We start from the raw sequence: 25,748 nt of genomic DNA, 5'->3' as shown, positions 1-25,748 counted from the left end.
GAGATTTAAAAAGAAATTAGATGGCAGATCCGTGAGATAAAACCAACCAAGGACAGGGGCTTCAAAATATAAAAAGTAACACATAGAAAAGTGATGATTAAAGAAATAGAACTCTTTACTAAGCAAAAGAAAGGTTTGAATCTTTACATTGAAATGGTTCTCTGAAGTCCAAGATGCAAATAATTTTTAAAAAGAGACATACCAAAAATATCCTGGGAAAACATATAAACTCAAAGGAAAATCCCTGTAAGTTTCCAGATGAAGGGACTAGATTACTAAAAACAAGAGAATCTGACTAGCCTGGACTTCTTGCTTGAAACACTGGAAGAAGCTATATAAGAGTGGGAAAAAAATAATAGGTTATTGGTAGTAAAGGTCCTAAAATCAAGACTCCTTTACCCAACAAGGTAAATTGTTACTTTGGAGAAACGTGATAAACCACACCTTCACATATCCACACCTTTGTATTGTCCTCTATCACACTGAATCCAGGCTGTTCTATGTGGCCAGTCTTGGCTGACAGCACACTGACAAGCATAATGCAAGAACAGGCCAATAAGCACTTCCACACTGTGATTTGTCCACTTGGAATACCCACTCAAGAGACTGCCAGTGGGGTCTGAAAGGGCACTGGGAAAATTGCTACTGGAGTCTGGAGAAAGGGGAGCCTGAATTATCTGCTGACAGAACAATTACTGAAAATGCTGCCAGGACTAATAAAGATCTGGCTCAAGAGATCTCTGGAGAATGTTGAAACACATGTAAAAGTCCAGTTGACACATCCAATGGTGGCAAAAATAAGCAAGGACATAGATAACTTGAATAAACTAATAAGCTTAATTTAGCACATAGACCAAGAAGAATTTTTACCATGCATAAAATAGCTATGGAACACATAAGAAACATAGATAATTGGTGATAAAGCAAATTGATAAACACCTGACATATCTTAACATCTTAAGATTTAGATAAATGGCAGGGATTTGGGCTTGAATTAGTGACAAATACAGAAAAAAGTGACATTTCTTAAATAAAAATGTTATTAATTCCACAGAAAATGAAGAAGTTATCCAAGAAAGGTAAATTAACCATTCTTCATTACATGGCTCAGTCACCAATAATGTTTACATAGTAATAATAATTCAGCAAAACATTGATCTAACCAAAATTTATAATATAGCTACATTGGGAGGATGGGAAAACTCTTAAGTATGACCATATTCTTATCCAGGGGGGTTGGGGGAGTGGCAGTAGATAACTAAATTTTCATTGTTCATTTCATTTCACAATGTATTAGAACATTTCACAATATTCATTTCATTTCACATAAATGTATCTAATTTAATACATTAGATAAAAAACTAAAAAAAATCTATACGTGGCAATACATGTAAGTGTTTAGAATTACAAATATAAATAGCAAAAGAAGCAACTATAAAAACTGAAAGAAATTGTGCTTTTGAGGGAGAAATGAGAAAGAGATGTTGGGGGTGGAGAGGATGGTACACTGGTGGCTTTTCATAAGAAGTTCTGTAGAATTATTTGACTTTAAACCACAAATATGGAAAATTCTGATACATTTATTTTAAAAGAAAAAATTAAAAATTAGAAAATATGAATTTAGATATATCAAAACTCATTCCTATACCCACTGTCAAACTGTTGATATATGTGTGATAGCACAGAACATTCAGAGTTGTTTTTTTAAAAAACAGTATATTTACCAATAATCACTGCTTAAAATTGGAATCCAACTATCTACTAAATTTTACAACTGGCTTTGTTTTAGTCATCATATACTCTCTTAAGTGATAACCATTTGCTTTATAGGACTCAAGAACTCAAGTGATTGGTATAGCAATTTGTAATGTTTTGCCTAACACTGGTTTACACATAGATAAAAATATATCTGTCCTCTGTAACACATTTTGCATTAACTATGCAGCTTGAAAAATATAGCATATTATTCACAGTTCAGAAACTAAAATCCACATACAGACTAACTGTTCAAATTAATCAGAAAGCTTCAATCTACTATCACATATTATGGTATGAATCAAGTATTTTAAACATTACACATTCTGGTTCCTCTAAAGTTGAAAACTGAAATACTGAATTTGTGTGTGTGTGTGTGTGTGTGTGTGTGTGTTGTGTATGTGCGTGTGTTGTGTATGTGCATGTGTGTCCTTTCATCAGATGATATCAAGGGATCTATAGGAATTAGGTCATTAAAATTAGTTAAGCCAATAACTTAAAGCTATCACATAGAGAAAAAGATTCAATCATAGTCAATAGTCATTTTATAGAAAAATTTACCTGAAACTGTAGCATTTCCAGACGTCTGTCAGTGAATTCAAATAGAGCTAATGTTGTCTTCATCATATATAGTGAATTGACCATGAAAGTGGCCATGTCAGCTGTGCCTAAATTGCTGGCTGATACAGTACACATCTGTAGGAGAGGATCCAAGACACATGATAAAACCTACAAATGAAAAATAAAATGAATTCTTTATTTCTCAATCACTGATATGGTCTTGGGTTAATGATATTTAATGCCAAACTAATTGGAAGGAAGCCAATTTATAGAAGCACGTAGGAAAAGATTAAACATAAATCAATGCTTTTTAAGTTATGATAACTGGTTTAATATTTGATGGAAAATCAACAGTAAGAAAGAGACTGTCAAAGTATATGAATTACAAAATTCCAGAATTGAAACACAGTGTACAATAGAAGAGCAAAAAACAATCATTAAAAATGAATTTATAACATACCTGCACAAAATCAGCTTGACGAGCATCTAATGGTACAACTGAAGAATCGTGAGATGCTAAAACTTCACGCAGCAACATGAGTGTCTGATTTAGTGCAGAACTTGGTCCAAGATCAGGTGGTGGGAGTTCAACCTAAAACAAGAGATGATTTACCCACTCCTTATATTTTTTCCACTAAATTTTAATGTATAAATGTAAGTTCATAGTAAAAAAATGTAAAAGTTATAAAGCACAGACTCACACATTAGAAACCTATAATTTATCAATAGCTTACTTTGAACTATATTAACAGCACACAAAGTGAGAGAAAAGTTCTTTGTCAGATTATCTCAGAATATGTCACCTTGTACTCTAAAATTCAAAAAATTAATTTGAAAAGTTAGTGTTCAATTGAATTGTAGAATTACATTTTAATATGGATTTAAAATGGCCTACTGTTTTATTTTTTAGCCCAAATCATAAGAAAAAAGCAGTCTATAGACCAGCACTATCCCAACTATAATATAATTGAGAAACGTCACCTACTCTCAGGCCCAAATTTCAGAGATTTTAGTTCAATATGTATAGGTTAGGGGTTCAGGAATTGACAGTTCAACAAGCACCCCAGGAGTCTCTCAAGAAGGTAACCCATGGGTCCCACATTTTGAAAATCACTTCACAGAAACAGTATAACATTACCATTAATATCTTGGGCTCTAGAGTTAAACACATTAAGTTCAAATCTTGGATCTATCACTTACTAGTTGTGTAATCTTCAGCAAGTTACTTAAGTTTTCAGAGCTTCAGAGGGACTCTGTAAATATTAAATGAGATTGTTGCATGGCTGAGTAACATGCCTTGCACTTACTAAGTAGAAGGTATGCCAAGTTCACTATCCTTATTTGGTGGCACCATGATACATAAAAAGAAGTGCCTATGAATTTCTTTAAAAATATTTTCAGAATACTTACAATGTTAATAAAGTAACATTTTGTAAATTTTTTAAAAATAGCACTTAGAAGACAAAGTAAGAGACTACATCTTAGTGGCAGGTAGGCAGAAAGGTGTAAGAATTTTCAAATATCGGCATTTATTATAAGATTGTTTCATGTAGAAAGTTAATACATAAGTGACATCACCAGGAATAGCAAAGTAAGCATGTCCAAAAATACTCTCTCCTTCATAAAAACAAGAACAAAAAAATCATAAAACATGCAAACAAACAAGAAAATACAGTCCATGCACAGCATGCACAGAAAAACACCTCAACAGAAACATTCTCTGAAGTCCAGATGTTAGATTTACTAGACAAAGACTTTAAACAAGCTATTTTAGATATGTTCAAAGACTGAAGAAAATCATGTCTGAAGAACTAAAGTATGAAAACAATGTCTCACCAAATAGAGAATATCAATAAAGAGACAGGAATAATAAAATACAACCAAAGAGAAATTCTGGAGTCAAAAAGTACACAACTGAAATGAAAAATTAACTATAGGGTTTTGTTTTTGTTTTTGTTTTTTGTTTTTGACAGGGTCTTTCTCTGTCACTCAGGATAAAGTGCAGTGGTGCAATCACAGCTCACTGCATGCTCGAGTGATCATCCCACCTCAGTTTCCCAAGTATTAACAGCTAGGACTACAGGCACATGCCACCAAGCCTCGCTAATTTTCTTTTTTGTAGAGATGGTAGTCTTGCTATGTTGCCCAGGCTGGTCTCAAACTCCTGGGCTCAAGTGATCCTCCTGCCTTAGCCTCCCAAAATGCTATCATTACAGGTGTGAACTGCTGTGCTTGGCCTTATAGCAGATTTGAGCAGGTGGAATAAATAATCAGTGAACTTAAAGACAGGAACTTAAAGATTATTGAGTCTGAGAAATAGAAAGAAAAAGAATTTGAAAAAATGAACAGAACATCAGAGATAAGACACCATTTAACAGTATAAGTATAAAGGGGAAGCCCAGAAGGAAAGAACAAAGAAAAAAAGGCAGTGAAGAAACAATGACAGAAAGATTACCAATTTTGATTTTAAAAAACATTAATCAACATCCAAGAAGCTAAATGACCCCCAAGAAGGATAAACTCAAGAGACCTACAGTAACACACATCATAATCAAACTGTCAAAAGACAGATAATCCTGAAAGCAACTAAAAAGAAATAACTCACTATGAACAAGGATTTTTGACAAGATCAATAGCTGATTTCTTACCAGAAAACATGCAGGCCAGAAGTCTGCATATTGGATGACATATTCACAGGCTGAAATAAACTGTCAACCAAGTATTTCAAATTCAGCAAAACTATTCTTCAAGAATAAGGGGGAAATTAAGACACTCCAAATAAAGGCAAAAATTCTTCACTAGCATACCTGCCCTACAAGACATACTAAGGAAAACTGGACACTAGAAAGTAACTCGATCCACATAAAGAAATAGAGCACTGGTCAAGGCTCCAACAAAGATAACTATAAACAACAGTTTTAATGTATTTTTTGTTCATAACTCTAATTTAAAAGAAAACTGCATGAGGCAATAATTATAAGTCTATGTTGATGGGCATACAATGTAATAAGATTTAACTGTATTAATAACGGCATAAAGGAAGAGGAGAATGGAGCTATGTAGGAGCAAAGTTTTTGTATACTATTCAAAGTATGTTGTTATAAATTAAGATGCTAATTGTAATTCCCAGGGCACCACTCAGGAAATATAACTAACCCTATACCCACATACATATATGTTTAAATAAGGGAATTAAATTAGTAGACTAGAAAGTATCTACTCAGTGTAAAAGAAGTAACAGGGACACAGAGAAAAAAAAAATCATTTAAGACATACAGAAAACAAAAGGGCAAATTGCAGACATAAATCCTACTCTACCCTCAATTAAATTAAGTGTAAATGGATTAAACATGACAATCAAAAAGCAGAGACTAGCAGATTAATTTGAAAAACCACACCATGTACCAACTATATGCCAACTTCAAGAGACACACTTTTAAGACAAAAATAAATTAGATGTACAAGGATATAAAAAGATATACCTTGCACACAATAACTGAAAGAAAGCTAGATTAAATTAGCTACACTAATATACTAATATCAGACAAAACAGACTTTAAAACAAAATTACTAGAAATAAAAGATTCTGATAATGATAAAAGGGTCAATCCATCAAGAAAATAAAATAATTATAAACATATATGCACCCAACAAAAAAGCCCCAAAACACATAAAGCCAAAACTTACAAAATTGAAGGAAAATATTTCTTGGGTGAAGAGATACATATTTCAAGTTCCACAGTTTCTTCAGTTTTGTCTCCTTTTCTTTCATTAGATTCAAATAAATGTGAACTTTAAAAAACCTCCAGAATATGATCTTTTCTTCACAAAAGTATTCTATTTATCATTCCTACTTCAAATGATATCCAGACTGTTGTTAAACTGATTATAATAAAGTTAACTAATGTTATTTCCAAGAAGAGGGTTTTTAAAAATTTTTCATCTTTGTGCTCTTCTCCATGGTTTAAATTATGCATAAATATATGCATATCAGTTTTACAAAATTAATAGAGTGATCTCTGCCCCCTAAAAGAAACAACCAACTACCAAGCAGTTAATAACAGTCAATTCAGGGTGACAGGATGTAGATGAGTGTTATTTTCTTGTGTTTCCATTTGTTTTTAAAAATAAATATACATTTAATAGAAATCAACATACTCATAATTCCAAAAATTTAAATATAAAGCTATTCCATATATGTGCATGCATATACATAAGAAATATAAACTGAAGATACTCAAATTTTTTTCAGTGGAATCTTTAGCTTAGAACAAATCAGAAAGATCTGCTAGCATTCTAATAGCTATAATATAGAAATAGACAGCTATAGAAACCAGAGCAAACACGTTATGTGTCAGTTCCCAATACCTTTCATAAACAGAAAAAAAAATCTAATAAATCCTCCAGGGAAGCTAGATGAGGAGTACAGCTCTAGTAGAACTACAAACCTTGTATGATTAAGAACCTAAATGTTTAATGTGTAATTTTCTCTTCTAAGTTATAAACTATAATATATAGTGTGTGTGTGTGTGTGTGTGTGTGTGTGTGTGTGTACAGAGAGAGAGAGAGAGAGAGAAGAGTATATAGTGTCTTTTGGAAGCAATAAATCTTAAAAAAAATTTTTTTAAATTTTAATAGCTTTTGGTGTACAAGTGGTTTCTAGTTACATGGATGATTGTACTGTGGCGAAGTCTGAGATTTTAGTGCACCCATCATCCAAGTAGTGTATATCGTGCCCAATATGTAATTTTTCATCCCTCACTCCTCATCCTCTCCCCCTTCTGAGTCTCCATAGTACATTATATCACTCTGTGTGCCTTTGTGTACCCATAGCTTAGCTCCCACTTATAAGTAAGAACATACAGTTTTTGGTTTCCTATTCCTGAGTTGCTTCACTTAGAATAATGGCCTCCTGCTCCATTCAAGTTGTTGCAATTTCTTTATCGACTGATTAGTTGATGGGCACTTAGGCTGGTTCCATATCTTTACAACTGCAACCGTGCTGCAATAAACACATGTGTGCAAGTGTCTTTTTGATACAATGACTTCTATTCCTTTGGGTAGATACCCAGTAGTGGGATTGCTGGATTGAATGGTAGATCTTTTAGTTCTTTAAGAAATCTTCCTACTGTTTTCCATAGAGGTTGTACTAATTTACATTCCCACCAGCAGTATATAAGCATTCCCTTTCACCATATCCACATCAACATGTTTTTTTTTTTTTCACTTTTTAATAATGGCCATTCTTACAAGAGTAAGGTGGTGTCTCACTGTGGTTTTAATTTGCATTTCCTTGATTAGTGATGTTGAGCATTTTTCATATGTTTGTTAGCCATCTGTATATCTTCTTTTGAGAAATGGCTGTTCATCTCATTTGCCCACTTTTTGATGGGATTATTTGTTTTTTTCTTGCTGATTTGTTTGTGTTCCTTCTATTCTGGATATCAGTCCTTTTTCAGATACGTAGTTTGCAAATATTTTCTCTGTGGGTTGTGTGTTTCCTCTGATGGTTATTTCTTTGGCTATACAGAAGCATTTTAGTTTAATTAGGTCCCATTTATTTATTTTTATTTTTGTTGCACTTGGAAGCAATAAATCTTAAAAAAAAAACTTTCAAAAATTAACACAAGAGATTTTTAATTGCCAAACAAAACAGAAGACCAATGATGTAAAACTTACACACAGATGGGAGAAAGTTGAAAGGAAATTTTTTTCTCCCTTGAAATAAGGTCTTTAAGGAGTTTAAATTTAAGGCTAAAGTCACACTTTGCCACAGTTAGAGTTGATGGTAAATCATTGCAAGCGAGTGCTACTTGAACTCAAGTCATTCAACAAACTGCCATTCTATGAGGTGTTTTTACACACATCCATTAGATCGGCAACAAGGTAAGAACCACACTTCTAAAGCTAAGTGAAAATTATGGCAGTTTTTCAGATAAACAAACTTTGTGACTATAAAATCCTGTAGCAGAATAACAGAAAGAAAATCTAAGGAGGAGAAATAGCTCACTTTTGTCACTTTAGTTTCATTTTGTAAAATTCATTTCTAATGGTTAAACTTTGTAAGAGACAAGTCTATATTTCTTTTTCTTTTTTTTTTGAGACGGAGTCTCACTCTGTTGCCTAGGCTGGAGTGCAGTGGCATGATCTCGGCTCACTGCAAGCTCCACCTCCCAGGTTCATGCCATTCTCCTGCCTCGGCCTCTCGAGTAGCTGGGACTACAGGCGCCTGCCACCACGCCCGGCTAATTTTTTTGTATTTTTAGTAGAGACGGGGTTTCACCTTGTTAGCCAGGATGGTTTTGATCTCTTGACCTCGTGATCCACCCGCCTTGACCTCCCAAAGTGCTGGGATTACAGGCGTGAGCCACCGCACCTGGCCAAGTCTATATTTCTTTTGAAGTCCCTCCAATGCATTCTTGCACTTACTTTATACTAACCATAATCTCCCTTAGGGAAGAGACCCTCTTTACTATGTCTTTCATATCTCCATATAAGGCTGTGGAGGCCAAATACTAGAATTAAGTGGGCTTTTTAATTTAGAGAGCCTAAAACAAGTAGTAGCAACCATTAGAAACAAACAATTTATGAACTTCATGTAAAACAATAATCATAATACAGAAATTCCTATAAGCTTTAAGCTGTGTAGAAAATCCAAGTTTATTCACACTCCACTTCCTTGGAAACCAGTCAGCACCAGTAAGTGAGTGGCAGATGCATCCTCAGAATGATGTGACTGGGAGAAAGAGGTGTTAATATTATCACTGCTACTTATGCCAGGACTTGAGCTATTCATAGAAATCTTACATACTGACAGAAAGTTGAAGAAAATGTGAACTTTTGCCTTACAAATAAAGATTTCCCTCTTTCTTATTCTGTATGTTTGACTTTTCCCTCTATTTTTGTCATGATCTTAAACTCTCAAAAATCTTAAGTAGAGTTGTAACCTGACGTTGGCCACATGACACTTCGCTGAATATCTACAGCAGGCATGCAAGTACTTGCTCAGGCAGGTAAGCTTTGTTGCAAACACGGCCACATTACTTCCAAATACCTATATCATGGATATGTACCACTAACCTAAGTATGTTCACGTGAATGAATGGATACAAAATAACTGGTTATATTCAAAGCATACTCCCTTAGGGACAATAAGCAAACATCTTTGCTTGTTTTTAAATCCAAAGTACAAGGCTACTAAAATGACATGTGAGAACGTCTACTTCAAATAGATTAGACTCCTTATTTCAGGCACATATCTTCTTAACTGCTCTATCTTTCACAATGTTTTAAGCATAATGGATATCAATAAAAACTGTTGACTATGGTCACTTACATTCAATTTATGTTCCTGCAGAATAGTTACAACATAAAACATATACATATACCACTATATATTTAATCAATTGTTTTGAAATACCAAGGGACTAAACAGTAAGTCATTTCTTAATAAGCCTCTGGACAATAGACATGTTCCAACAGTACTATGAGGGAATATTTTGGCATTATAAATGCTATTTAATAGGGAAAATGAACCAAAATAATTCATCTAAAACTGGCTTCTACGTGGAAGAATGGGATCCATAAGTACAGTATTAAAGATGTTTCCAAAAAAAAGAATTAAGATTTTATTAAGCCCCAATAATATGTTAAATGAAAAATGCAAGATACACATCAGGGCTGGGCATGGTGACTCACGCCTGTAGTCTCAGCACTGGGAGGCCGAGGCGGGCAGATCGCCTGAGGTCAGGAGTTCGAGACCAACCTGGCCAATATGGCGAAACCCCGTCTCTACTAAAAATACAAAAATTAGCTGGGCATGGTGGCGCATACCTGTAATCGTAGCCACTCGGGAGGCTGAGGCTGGAGAATCGCTTGAACCCAGGAGGTGGAGGTTGTAGTGAGGTGAGATTGCACCACTGTATTCCAGCCTGGGCCACAGAGCGAGACTCGATCTCAAAAACAAAAACAAAGACAAAACTGTATGCACATCATGTGTACAGGTGTGTGTACACTCATATTTTTAAAAGACTGAAATATTAAAAATGCTGAATGTTACCTATAGTCATGTTTAAACTTTCTTTATATTTCTATCTTCAAAATGAGTATTTTGTAATGCGAAAAAATAATCTAAAAACTGTACCATGTACTTTACATGTGATCTTCATTTAATCCTAATGAGCCTAAGGTATATATCATTCCCATTTTACAGAAGATGAGTAAGACTGATGAGAAGGAGGAGGAAGGAATAATATCAAATTTTATATATGAGGAAACTAAAGTAGGGACAGATTAAATAACCTTCCAAAGGTCCCACTGTTCTTAGAAGGGGCAGAGCTTAGACTCTCACCCAAGCATTGACTCCAAAGGTCACGCTTATAACCACTACACCAAAGTGTTAATTTTGATTTTCATAGGTGATATTTTTACTTGAATTCTATAAAGTTAATTTTTTCAGAGAGGATGCTGTAGATCTTAGATTCTTCTGTAGGGAATCTATGATAAGGTGCTATTAACAGCTGTTTCTTAAGATCATGACCACATTGAAGTCTATGAGCACTAATGGCCCCAGTATCTTACAACCTATTTGAGGCCTTCTTCAAGTTTACATAAAGCATCCTTTCTTCCTAAATGTTTTGCTACATTGAAATTTTGCTAGCTAATTTTATATCCTTGTGACTCATATGCTTTAAACTTTTCAAACCGGTGATTCTTACATGTTACAGGTGGAGGAGGAAGGCAGACATCTTTAAGAATATCATTGAGTTTACCATTTGTTTCTCAAAAAAAAAAGATAAACATGGAAAATTACAGAAACAATTATAGATTAATAGAAGCCCACTCATGGGCTCCAATGTAATCTTAAACAAAAGTAAAATTAGATATACTGTTTTATAAGTTAATATTTTTTAAAAGACAGAAATTAGCATTATATGGTAAAGTTAAAATTTTTCTTTCATCAAAAACAAAAGCTAATGTCAAAAAAAAAAAAGAAAAGAAAGAACCAGCTAATGTCTTCACTGCCCTATTTAAAAAAGAAAAATCTTCTAAAGAACTTAGAGTTTGTATGAAATACAAAAGGGAGTAGGAACAATAGTTATCACTTTTTGTTTTACAAACATTAAATGGGGGTATTTAAGCATTAATGATATCCAGTTAATCAGATCAACAACTGAAAAGTATTTGTTGATTTTTTTCTTTTCTTCATTTCCCTCATTTAATTTACTGAATTATCTCTAAACCATTAAAATATATTCCAAATGCAAATGCTCCAAATCATCCTATGCTACTACTCTATAGTAGGCCACTTTTGCCAGGTTTACTTACTCTAAGAGTCTCCTAAGTGGTCTCCTTTCTTCCAAATTTGCTCCTCCATACCCACTTTCCATTCTCCATACAGCAGTCCCAATGATATTTTTTAAATGCTTTCAAAAATGAAGATGTGAGACCAAATCTTCAATGGCTTACTCTTGCACTCAAAAACAAACTGCCTTAAAGGTATGTGGAAACAGAATCAACGATCAAAATCAACTCTATACTAGAAATACATATGTGTAAAATAAAATTTAAAAAGAAAAATAAGTTTCAAAAGCATCAAAAAAACCACTCAATATCTGGGAATAAATCTAACAAAAGATGTGCAAGGCCTGAACACTATAAAAGGTTAGTGAGAGAAACTAAAGACCTAAGTAAATGGAGAGATATATGATATTCATAAATTGGAAATCTTGGTATCATTAAGATATTAATTTCTCCTCAACTGATCTATAGATTTAATCAAAGCCTCAGAAAGCTTTTTTATTTTAAAAATGCACAAGTTGATTCTAAATAAAATGAAATCAATGGAATAAATAAATAATCTAAAATAAATCAATGGAATACACAATTACCAAACAAATCCACATACATGGTCATGTAATTTATGACCATTTCCACTTCACTGCAGTGAGAATGGATGGCCTTTACAATAAATGGTGCTGGATCAAGTGTATATCCATATGAAAATATGCACAATAGCGAAGATACGGAATCAACCTAAGTGCCCATCAACAGATGACTGGATAAAGAAAATGTGGTGTGTGTGTACATATAACACATATATATTTGTGGACACACACATATATGTGTTACATATCACATATACACACACACCACACATATACACACACACATATATATACACATACATACACATACACTCACACCATGGAATACTATTCAGCCATGAAAAAGAATGAAATCATTTCTTTTGCAACAACATGAGTGGAACTTCAGGCCATAATCTTAGGTGAAATAAACAAAGTCAAATATTGCATGTTCTTATAAGTGGGAGCTAAATAATGTGTACACATGGACACAGAGTAGAATAATAGACACTGGAGACTCAGACAGGTTGGGAGGGTGGGAGGGGAATGGGGGATGAGAAATTACCTACTGGGTGCAATATACAGTACTCAGGTGATGATTACACTAAAAGCCCAGACTTCACCATTACATAATATATAAATGTAACATGACTGCATTAGTATCTCATAAATTTATAAAAATTAAAAATAAATAAAAGGAAAATGTTAAAAGGAACTATTATATATGGAACATCTACCAGGAAGTAGGCACAGGCTTAGCAATTAGGCAGACCTGGATATATATTCACCCTTAGTGACTATGCGACCTAGGGCAGGTTAATCTACGTTGACTGTGCCGTAATTCTTTGTTTTACATTTAGTAAAAACTCAATTACATAGTGACAACTTATTGAAAGTCATAATGATTGGAAAAGTTAGAATTTGAGTACAGCTCTATCAGACTCCAAAGCCCAGGATTTCTCCTTGAGCCATATATTGCCTTTCTAATGCGGAGCCCCATCAATTGCTCACCCGAGATAAGTATCCCCAACAAACTCAGACTGAATCTTTAATTTAAGAAAGGCTATACCTGCATCGCAGCACAAAAACCACCTGCAACTACACTACTGGTACTAAGACAACCAATTATTAAATATCAACTTAACTGGAAAAAAACATAAAAGTCTCAGGTAACCTAAGAAATACATATGTAGCTAAGGACAAAGATGACTGAGAAGATTAGCTTCTAAGGCTCTTCTAGTTTTTCAATCTATCAAACATCTGTTGAAGACCTACTATGAGAACATGGTATTAGGTATCGTTATATTTTACCAGACATTACAACACGGATCAAGGCCAAAGGCAAGAAAAATTGAAAGCAAGGAAAATAAAGTAATTTAAACAAGACACACACACACACCAATTAAACTTGACCCCTACCTTCATACCATACTCAAAAATTTGAGATGGATTGAAGGCCTAAATGTGGAAGCTAAAATAATCAAGCTTCTTAGAGAAAAATACAGAAGAATGTCCTCATGACCTTGAGATAGCCAAAGATTTCTTAAACAGGACACAAAAGGAACTAATCATGAAATAAAAGCTTGTTATACAAGACTGAATTAAAAATTGAGAATTTCTGTTAATCTAATACATGACTAAGAGAGTGAAAAGACAGTTCAAAAAGTGATAGAAAATATCTGTGATGCTTATTATTCCATAAAGGACTTGTATCCAAACACATGTTTGAAAACTCTTATAAGTCAATAAGAAAAAGGTAACAACCCAGTAAGGACTCTCTGCAACAGTCTTTAAAAGACATCTTCAAAAGAAAGTACATCCAGCAGCCAATAAACATGAAAAATTGTTCATCACCATTAATCTTGAGAAAAATGCAAACTACAAGCAAATGAAATACCACCACACACTTTCTACAATGCCTAAAATTAAAAAGACTAACAACATCACGTACTGGAGAGAATGTGGAACAACTGAAACTCCCACATTTCTGGTGAAGTGATCTAGGACAATTACTTTGGAAAAATACTTAGCAATATCTAGTAAAGCTAATCAATCTTATAATCCAGATATTCCATTTCTAGGCCTACATACAAGAGAAATAAAAACTTATGTCCACCAATACATGTATAAGACTATTAATAATAGCTTTAGTTACAATATCCAAGAACTAGAAACATCCCAAATGTCCATCAGTAACAGAATGAGTAAATTGTGGTGAATATATATAATGAAATTAATACACAACAATTAAAAAATGAACTACTGAACATGCAAAATATATGAATCTTACAGATATGTTAAGTCAGGGCCAAAAAAGTATACACTGTATGAATCTATTTACATGAAGTTAATAGCAGGCAAAACAAGAGACAGTAGTCAGACAGCAGTTTACACCAGGGTTAGATATTGACTGGGAAGGGGAAAGAGGATGCCTTCTGAGGGGCTAGAAATGTTTTATATCTTATCTAGGTGATAGCTAATGAGCATATGCAAATACAAACATTCAACTAACTGTATACTTTAGACTTGGGTACTATATCTGCAGTTAAAAATAAAGCTTGGCTGGGTGCAGTGGCTCATGCCTGTAATCCCAGCACTTTGGAAGGCTGAGGCGGGCGGATCACGAGGTCAAGAGATAGAGACCATCCTGGCCAACATGGTGAAACCCCGTCTCTACTAAAAATACAAAAATTAGCTGGGTGTGGTGGTGCATGCCTGTAGTCCCAGCTACTCAGGAGGCTGAGGCAGGAGAATCACTTGAACCCAGGAGGCAGAAGCTGCAGTGAGCAGAGAGATTGTGCATTACACTCCAGCCTGGTGACAGAGCGAGACTCTGTCTCAAAAAAAAAAAAAAAAGTGAGCTCATTTGTTCTTCTTCTTCTTTATATTATTGTACATACTAAACATCAAGTCATTATTATTAAATACTTATTTCAAAATTTGAATATTTTCTAAGTGACAAAGTTGAAGTATACAGAAAAATTTCACATTTAAAAGCATTTAAAGGCCGGGCATGGTGGCTCATGCCTGTAATATCAGCACTTTGGGAGGCTGAGGTGGGTGGATTGCTTGAGACCAGGAAATCAAGGCCAGTCTGGCCAACATGGTGAAACCCTGTCTCTACTAAAAATACAAAAATTAGTTGGAGATGGTGGCGGATGCCTGTAACCCCAGCTACTCGGGAGGCTGAGGCAGGAGAATCGCTTGAACCCAGGAGGAGGAGGTTGCAGTGAGCCGAGATCACACCACTGAACTCCAGCCTGGACGACAGAGACAGACTCTGACTCAATCAATTAATCAATCAATACATTTTTTAAAAAAAGCATTTAAGCTATTGAAAACTTCATATTCCATATATTAGAACCTCTCTTTTTTTAAATGTGTAGAGCTGTACACAAAAGTCCTCATTGTTCTTGTGACTATTTACTTTTTATCCCTTCTGTAGTTTAGGTGCTCTGACTTTTACTAGAGAAAAATAAAAAGGTTGCACCATAAAAATTCCAAAAGCTGTTCCTACAACTTCATCCCACTACCAACTTTAGTTTTATTCTTTCAGCTATCTTCCATTTAAGGTCCTATAATTTTCTGCTGTGTAGCTTCTTAGAAGGCCCTTCGCCCATTTGCTTTCAAAAAATAAAGACTAGCCAACCAAACACAAAGTCCTCATATTTTTAAACTAATTTCCTCATTCTCTCTCTCTATATATTTAAATATATATATATACACATATATAAAGGAGTATATATATAAAAGAAGTGTGTGTGTGTATACATATATATAAATATATACATTCCTTTTGCTCTAAATACATACATTCTAGTAATTGACAATATGTGGAATTTAAGTTTTTAAGTCAATAAAATTGTCCAAGATAAATTTAGGACTACAAACTAACATGTTTGAAATAATTTCAAATTACAACTTATTTTACACACTTTTATTTTTTTAAATATTAAAGCATTTCAGATAAAAAAAATTTGGTTTTTTGTTTGTTTTTCCTGGCAGAATCATCTGTAAGGAATAATGTAAAACTCAAACTATTCAACCAGAACAGCACCTCTCAAACTATAATGAGCACATGAACCTCCTGGGAATCTTATTAAAATGCATAATTCAATTCAGTAGGTCTGGAGCAGGACCTGAGATATCTGCATGTCTAGTAAGTTCCCATATAATGCCCAAGCTGCTAATCCACATACTATGCTATGAGTAGTAAAAAGAGATTCAAAGCAGTAACCATATCCTAGAATTTAAATGACAATTTATTTAAAGAATCATTTGGGGTTTGTTTTTTTTTTCTCCAGAGGACTGGGCAAATCAATCCTGACTACTATTAACTTGATATGGGTTTCATTTAAGACAGGCTATATCCTTGCAATTAGAACTGCACTATTACTATAGTGAGAAATAATTTTAGAAAATGTCAGTCTAGCCTAAATTGACACAACACTGTGTCTTTTGCAGTATAGATACATATTCTCTTTAAACTTCACTAGATTTGTAGTTATGAATATTTCAGGAGAGCTTGATAAGGAAGGGAGTATGCCTACTTGAATACTCAAGTGCTTCAAACTGCTTTGTTAGGGAAAAGGTACATCTTTCAATAAAATTATGTCCTTGAATTTCCTTTTTCTCATGCTAGATAAAGAATTAGCTCCCAAGTATGTCTTTTTAAAAGCACAAAAGCAATCATATTTTTAAAAATTCCTCTCTGGCTATACCTTTATTTTAAAAGCTATTCTTTCTAACAATTATACTATTCACTTAAAATTCTATTAACAAAAATTTCCACTTGGGTGCTTTGCTAATGAAGAACATTCTACAATAAATATTGTTTTCTTCATAAAGCTACAGTGTTTTTAGAGGAAGTGAAATCATTTACAAGAAGCAGAATAAGTAAAAGATATAACTAATATAAAATTATGGAACATTAAAATTTGATGAAAGGAAGATATTCTTGCAAAAAACCTGAAATGGTTGTAGATACAAGCAACATATGAGTTGTAAAGAGAATCATAATACAGTCGCAATCTAATGTAAAAATAACTCTAAATACGGCTCAGTTCATATCTGAGAAAAACATCCAGGGTTCAATTAGTAATAATGACAACAAAAACAACAACAATAATGATCAGAGCCCATTCACTGCTATAAACTCATATAAGCTGCAATATTGATTGGTAATTAATAAATTCAGATTACAATTACTTTCTTTCCTCATTTTCATCCCATTCTGTTCAAAGTTTTAATTGGAAGATGTCATCCTTCAGTTGCCTTTTACTATCCATTACAGATGACCCTTAAACAACACATGTTTAAACCACAAAGGTCCACATTTACATAGATTGTCTTCTCCCTCTGCTACTCTCTGAGACAGCAAGACCAGTCTCTCTTCTTCCTCCTCCTCAGCCTACTCAATGTGAAGACAATGAGGATAAAGACCTTTATGATGATTCACTTCCATTTAATGAATAGTAGATATATTTTCTCTCCCTTATGATTTTCTTAATAACATTTTCCTTTCACTAGCTTACTTTATTGTAAGAATACAGTATATAATACATACAACAAAAAATGTGTTGACTGCTTATGTTATTAGCAAGGCTTCCAGTCAATAGCTAATTAGCAGTTAGATTTTGAGAGTCGAAAGTCACACGCAGATTTTTTCAACTTCACAGGGGTCAGCATCATAACTCCCATGTTGTTCAGGAGTCAACTGTATGTTTTCCTGTTTTGTTGCAACTTTCATTTTAACTTTTACATGACTAATAAAATATATAGAAATTTACTATTAGGGGAATAAAATAAATGGATAACCACTTGGGAAAGAATAAGATACTAACTTCTCAGTCTGAACAATAATAAACTTCAGTAGATTAAAAATTTGTTGCAAAAGTGAAACCAAGACTAGGGCCAGGTGTGATGGCTCACACCTGTAATTCCTGCACTTTGGGAGGCTGAGGCAGGAGGATCACCTGAGGCCAGTAGTTTGAGACAAGCCTGGGCAACATAGTGAGACCATGTCTCTACAAAAAAAAAAAAAAAAAAATTTAAATTAGCTGGGCATGATGGCATGCACCTATAGTCCCAGCTACTTGGAAGGCTGAGGCAGAAGGATGGCTTGAGCTTCAAGGCTGCAGTGAGCTACGATCCTGGGCAACAACAGTAAGACCCTGTTGCTTAAAAAAATAAATAAAGTGAAAACATAGAAACACCTAAGAAAATACATCTAAATAAATGTATTAAACAATCTATCATTTCCCCACTAATAGATGCTAACTTTAATATATATTAAATTCTAAATGTTTTTTCTTGTGGGAATACTTTCAAGCATGGAATGCTCCCAAGGGAAAAAAACTATAAAAAAAGTTCTATTGAACTATAAAAAAATTAAAAGTTGATGTGTCAGAAAATACTACAGGCAAATTTTAAAGGCAAATGATAACGTGGAGAAAATGTCTGTAATATATATGATGGAGTTAATATTCTTAACGCATAAAGAATATCAGAAATGAACAAGACAACCCAATAGGAAAATGGCAAAGGACTTGAACAAGCAATTCACAAACAGCCAAAAACATATCTTAAAATGTTCATTCTCACTAGAATCACAGAAATCCAAATGAGAAAAACAACAAAATGTTGCTTTTGCTTGTCATGTTGGTAAAGATTTTTTTTTAATGTCCATTATCCAGTTTTAGCAAGAGTTGGCACTTTTTCAGTAGGAGGTAGTATGGTAGATTTGAGGAAATGGGTGAAAATAAGTGAGGTAAATGTGAGTGGCTGCCAAAGGACAATCAGTATTTGCTGGACCTCCTGGAGGGCTTTCCTGATGTTGGAGACAATTTTTAGTGATTCCTGTCTGTATGATGTAATTTTCTTTAGCAGAGCTCAGGAAAAATTGAAAAATTGAATTAACTCAAGGTGGTTTTGCAAAGTGAATGTGGTAAAATGGCAAGGGTGCAAGAGATTTAAAGCTAATGGCAAGATAGTGATGGAATATAGGCCAGCAGAAAATGAACTGAACCATTCATGTTACCAGTATTTATTGAGCACCTCATGAGCTGGTATATAAGAAAATTAATTACATTTGTATATTGATCTTTTCACCAACGACTTCACTGGAATTCATTTTCTGGTTGTATAGCTTTTTAGTTGATTCTCCTAGGTCTTCAAAATAGACTATCATAACATCCATAAATAATCTAATGTCTCCTCCTTTAAAATATTTACAATTCATTTCTTTATCTCATCTTTCTACCGTGGTTACTATTTAAAAGTATTGGCAAGCATTCTTGTTCTTCACTTAAATAGAAGAACCACTAGTGTGTCAATATTAATTATGATGTTGGCTGTTAGTTTTATCTCTCTTTATATGGTTAAGGAAGTATTCATCAATGACTTGTTTTAATATTAAGATTTTCCCCAACGTGATCAAATATGAGAATATAAAATTTATTTTATATACTCATTTAGTATATTTCCTAACACTGAAACATTCTTATATTCATGTAATAAACCATTCTTGGTTTTAATATATAAATGCTGAATTTTGAAGTTTTAAAACTTAAAAAGTGACTAATCTATGGTTTCCACTACTGACTATCTTTAAAAGGTTTTATGTTGGTGTTATACTACCTAAAACAAACTGGGAAGCTTTCCATATTTTTTCATGTTCTGGAGAATTATCTGTTCCTCCTAAGGATGAATGAAGTTCTCTATATAATCTGAACTAGGCTAGGCTAGGCTAGGCCTGGCAACACGTTCTTTAATAACTTTTCTTCCTTCCTTAGGTATATTCACACTTTCCACTTCCTTTTGACTCACATTTTACCAATTTATGTCACCTTAAAAAGCATTCATCTTATTCTGATTTTCAGATGATTAGCACAAAACTGCACATGGTACTCTCTACGTTTTAATTCTCATCTGTGGATTGTCTCTAATTTCTAAAAACTTCTAATTTTCTTTTTTTCTTGATTAGACTTGCTAGAAGTTTGTCAATTTTGTTTATCTTTTCAACAAATAATTCTGCTTTTGTTTTCTAATTTGTCACGGAAATTTAATTCCATCCTTTCCATATATCTTTATTTTATTGCTCTGTTTCAAATTTCTTAGTACAAACGCCTAATGCATCTATTTTCAGTCTTGAGGCCCATATGTTTTCTAATTGGTAAAGCTTTGGGTAATATGCTTACCCATGAACTTTTCTAAGTACTACAATCTGGCTCCTATCTCCACCACAGGACTAAAATTGCCCATTTAGGTCACCTATCACATATATATTGCCAAAGATAACAAGCCTCCTACTTGAACTCTTTAAAAGCATCTGTCATTATTAACCATGCCCTCCTTCTAGTAACTGTCTTCTCTTGGCTTTTCTGATAAAACCTTATCCTAATTTTTGTCCTGCCTCTCTGGCCATCCTCTCTCAGCATCATATTGTTGATGTTTTTCCTTCTCTTAAACGTCAGTGTTTCCCAAGACTGTGTCCTGGTAGCTCTACTCATAAAAAAGAATTATTCCTAGTGACTTCATCCAAACCCATGAATTCAACTATCTCTTATATGTAAAACTCTCTAAATCCAAATGTATCACTCCCTTTTAGATTAGACCAATTCCAGAGGGATCTCTCATAGGCACCTCAAACTCAACTTATCTAACTTAGATGATACCATCTTTATCTCCCAAATTGTACCCTCTTTCTGCATTCTAGATATTCGTGATTAGCCTAGGAATTATTCTAGATGACTCCCTCTCACTAACCCACATTCAGTCATCAAGTTTTGAAGATTTTACCTTTACCCTTCACGAATCTGTCCCCTCTTGCCTATTCCCAGAGTCTTTCCCTTAGATCATGTATGAATAAAAACAGTTTCAATACTCCTTTAATTTTCCTATTTCCAACCTAGCCTCCCCACTTATATATATAAAACACATCACTTTACAAGTGATATTTTTTAATAAATGAAAAAATTTTTTATAGGTAACTCATACTCATGTTCTAGCATATTCTATTTCTTTCTTCTATTTAAGATGACCTCTATGCACTCCTTTCCTCACCTATCTAAAGCCTACCTGTCCTTCAAAGTTCAACTCTATTACATCTCTCTATGGAAAGCTTCCTCTCTGTAAAGGAGTACAGATAGTTTGCTAAATATACTCCTCCTTTGCTGCTAGCATATACCCTAGGCACATGTCTTTCATAAATCATAGAATTCTATAATAACCAGACTTATTTGGTCATTTTCCACTAAAGGAAAAGCAACCTTAATGAGGCCAACAGATGTTGAGTGTTCATCCTTGTACTCTCAACAGCTAGCACATATTTGTTCATGTTTAATGTTTGTGTATCATGTATAAATTATTTTAGAAGAGTTCTGTCTAAATAAGAACTCATAATAACAAATATAACCAGAAATGATTGTTAGTAAACTGTTGATACAAACAAAAATACACAAGGCAAGAAAAATTAAGGTAGATATTCCAGCTCCACAAATTCATGTTGCTTTTCCAAATGAATCTGAGTCATGCATGTGGGTCAGGAAGTAGACTCCTATTAAGGCTTAGGAAAGTGAAGACTGAACTTAGGAAAGTGAAGATTGACCAGGTATTCTGGACTAAATTGCTACTGACTATTTTATACCATATTACAAAATCTGGGCCTAATATAGCTAGCCTATTAGATAGAGTAGTACAATTAAAAAGCCAGCATGGTGATTGTGACACATCCTTGAAAAACTCATGTTCTCAATAATGAAACAAAAATAAAGAAGGATTTGATCATTGTAAGTCTATTCCTTAAGGTCCTGCCAAAATACCCTGCTCAATTTAAGATATTAGATCTTACAGGACTCTTTGAGGATTTTGTTGTTTGTTTTTTTTGTGGGATGTTTTCCCTTGTTTGTTTTCATAAATAATTATATAACTCAGAGGAGCATACATTTCATAAGGACAAAACTGTAACATCAGGGGTAAAAATATAAGCTGTTTGGAAAAAATATTTTGTAAGAGTTCTGGTTTTCCAATCTGTATGTCATCTTAGCCCCCAGCTAAATACAGTAAGTTTGCTTTAATTATACAACTTCTGTGATAGAAAAAAATGGTAGTAAAATTGGAGCCTGAGATGCCATCTCCAATTATAACTCAATGTTATACTGTTTCAGGAACAAAGACTATCAACTTAGGTCCAGTAAGCCATCTCAAAATGAAAGTTGTTGGTGACAGGAAGAACTCAAAAGAACAAAGAATGTAATGGGAAAAGTTATCAATCAATACAAAAATCATTAAAACATCTTTAATGTGAAATATTCACATAATTTAATAATTACATTTTTCAAACATACCTTGTCCATTAATTTACTTGCATGAAGACTCAAGCTATTGAAGAATATTTTTTTGCTTAGCAAATGCATTTCTTCAATGGTAGTCAATAATGCAGTTGCACTATTTCCAACAATACCACTAAAAGCAAAGAATATTTCAGGTTGCAAAACAGAAACTGAAATAAAACAGTTCCTTAACTGAGTAGAATGCTTTAAAAGGATCTAGATTTAAATAAAAGTTTTTATGTAAAATATAACCTGTGAATTAAAAATACTCTAGTTTCATATTTTAAAAATCAGGATTTTTGTTTTTCTTTTGAGTTAGGTGATGAAAAAATAAAAACAAACTACTATGTTTTCAATATTTCACAATCTCTTTTAGCAAAACCGTGGGTCAGAACAGATATTTGTGATATACAAAACCCTATCTCTATTTTTCCTCTATTAGAGTAAATATATGTCTCAATTATCTAAGACAGTTAATTTTAATTTTAAGAAGAGCACTGAATCAACAGCTCTATTGATAAAATATTTAAATTGTATAAATACTGAGTTATTCTTTTAATTAAAACTGTTATACTATATCAACAACACACCTATAAATCAGTTTCTCAATTTTTATACAGCTGCCTACAGAGCAGTATATTTAGACTAATTGAAAAGTCTGATAGCATTTTGAAATGGCTAATTACATTAGTACATTCCATAATCCTCAATTTGCTATTGTATAAGGCTATTTCTTAGACCCATTCAAGGAGGTTTCCCATTTTTGCCAAGATCTAAGACAAGTATGTATATAAAACAATTCCCATTTTTTTCCTCCTAATTCACATACTAAAAGTGATTTTAACAACCTTCTAGGGGAAAAGTTTCATGTGGTTATGAAAATATGCTGTAATCCAGTAGGGAATTATAATTTCTAAAGGCATAACAACATCTTCCATGCCTAAAAAATTTTAGATTGTTAAAGATGAATATAATGGCATTAAATACTACTAAACAGTAAGCTAAAACACAGCAAATTTACTGATAAATCATATACCACATGTATTATAAAAGCAAATACTAATATTTGCAAATGTAATATTTCAGTACAATTCCGAAACCAAAATAAATTAGGTAAATTCTTACATAGTTCATGAAAACAATGTAAATTATTAGTAAAGTGCATATATATAGCAAACAGCAAAATACTAGCAAATTACTAAACCAGTAGCCATAATACTTATATTTTAAAGAAACAATAAGTATTTCAGTTAAAAATATTGTAAGCCAAATACTAAAATAAACTGGATAGAATTCCCACACATGCCTGCACATGCAATAAAAACAAGTATTTCTCCGAATAAAAGTGTACATCAAGCAACAGAGGAAGCAAATTAAATGAAAACAAATGGAAATAATTTAATGAAAAATTTGGAGAGAACTCAACATACATTTACATTCATTTTTTTTTAATTTGGAGTTATCAGCTGTACTTTGCAGTTATTCAGATCTAGAATTTACTGTTTATTGAACACTCATTATGTTCCAGTAACTGGTACAGATAATTGTAGATGTTTCTTCTGACATTTCATTCCATATTTCTATCCAACATGCTTATACTCCCATTACTTGATTTTTCAGTTTTAGGTATTATCTACAAATTCCCTGATGTAGAAGATGAGAGTTAAACTCTCTTATACAATTCTCCTCCTCCACCACAACACACCCAAACTTCACCTTCCCCAGGCTTCCTAATATAGCCAAGGGCACAGAGTTCTGGTAAATAACTATTCAATATTTACATCATTACACTCATGTAAATACTATTCAGAGCTGACCAAAGAATCAGGGATACCCAAAACAAGCCAGTGAACAGGCTAGTGAAGAAGATAAATCCCAGTGTGACAGCCAAGCAGCTTGCAGTAGGCCTAAAGGGCAACACATCTAGACTGGAGGGGAATGAGGGCTCCAAGAAGGGTATCAGACAGGGGCAGGAGAGAGGCGGATTACTTGTTGGACTACATGGTGAGACAATGCAATGTTGAGTTCTCTTAAATAGCTTGGATCCAAAATAGTGATAAGGGCATAGGAAAGTAAACAAGTACAAAAGCCAAGTGTTTATTAATTCCAGGGAGAAAAGTTTTACAGGAAAGGATATATAATCCAAGCATGCTCGAGTCCCTGTTTCCTGGATTCTATATCTTCCTTTTGTTAGGAGTTTTAATGTATGAGAGGTAAATTTTTTGAGATCTTGCATGCTTCCTGCTTCTTCCCCAACTTCACCGCTATTCCTTCCCAGTTTTCTTTGTCATTTCTCCTCTTCTTGACCTCAAAATATTGGAGTTTCCCAGGACTCAGTCCTTAGCAACCATTCTTTATCTATACTCATTTCTTAAGTGATCTTACCTACTCCCATGGCATCGTGTCATCTATTTTCTGAAAACTAAGACATTTTTAGCTTCAGCCCTGATTTCTCTCTGTATTATTTGATCACTCAAAATCTCCTGTATATTCACAGATACATCAAATCTGACAAGGCCAAAACTGAACGGAACTCTTCATTACCCACCACTCCCATCAACCAGTTCCTTTCCAGCATTACCCATCTCAGCAAACAATACCATTCACCCAGCTGTTCAAACCAAAAGCCAAAAATTCATCCTTGACTCCTCATACCTCACCTATCTAGTATGTATACATGTCCTATTGGCTGTGACATAAATTATCTCCAAAATCAACTACTGTTTACCATTTCTAAGACCATCACCCTAGTCTAAACATCATCATCTCTTCTCAGGAGCACAAACTGCTTTCTAAATATCTTCCTTATTTTCCCTTTTGTCTCACTACACTACATGATTCACAGAATATACAGAGTAACCTTATAACACAAATCTGCTCAGGTCACTCAAAACCCTCACATTTTCCCCAATCTTATCCACTCAGTATAAAATCGAAATATCCACTATCGCCTTCAAAATCCTGTGTGAGCTGGCCTCTCTCTACCTTTCTGATTTCATCTCCCCCTACTCCTTCCAATTCACTACACTCCAATTCCTGGTCTTCTTTCTAGTCCTCCAAAATGCAAGCTTTTCCTAGCTTCAGCACCAGAGTGTATTTTTGTCCTGGACACTCTTCTCCATGATCTTTTCATGCCCAACTCCTTCATATTATTCACATCCATATTCAAATATCACCTCTATCGAATGGCCTCAAAAACAGTCACACACACATGTATCTTCTCATGTATGATCAC

At 33.7% G+C, this 25,748-nt stretch overlaps 1 protein-coding gene across 4 annotated transcripts in view; it reads right to left on the bottom strand.

Moving 5' to 3' along the window:
- Positions 1 to 25,748, bottom strand: part of COG6 (component of oligomeric golgi complex 6) — a 96,591-nt gene that overhangs the window by 30,379 nt on the left and 40,464 nt on the right. For 2 of the 4 annotated variants that reach the window (XM_509639.8, XM_024348531.3), the window contains exons 13-15: positions 22,529 to 22,646; positions 2,777 to 2,908; positions 2,317 to 2,484 (exon numbers count right to left, since the gene is read on the bottom strand). In XM_509639.8, the coding sequence (XP_509639.5) occupies positions 2,317 to 2,484; positions 2,777 to 2,908; positions 22,529 to 22,646 (418 nt within the window). The remainder of the gene's footprint in view (positions 1 to 2,316; positions 2,485 to 2,776; positions 2,909 to 22,528; positions 22,647 to 25,748) is intronic. The other 2 variants (XM_016925220.4, XM_054665221.2) reach the window with 1 other exon arrangement.

This window comes from Pan troglodytes, chromosome 14 (assembly GCF_028858775.2).
Source record: "Pan troglodytes isolate AG18354 chromosome 14, NHGRI_mPanTro3-v2.0_pri, whole genome shotgun sequence".
NCBI lineage: Eukaryota > Metazoa > Chordata > Mammalia > Primates > Hominidae > Pan > Pan troglodytes.
The sequence above is the reverse complement of the archived record's forward strand: the minus strand, read 5'-3'. Positions and strand labels throughout refer to the sequence as shown.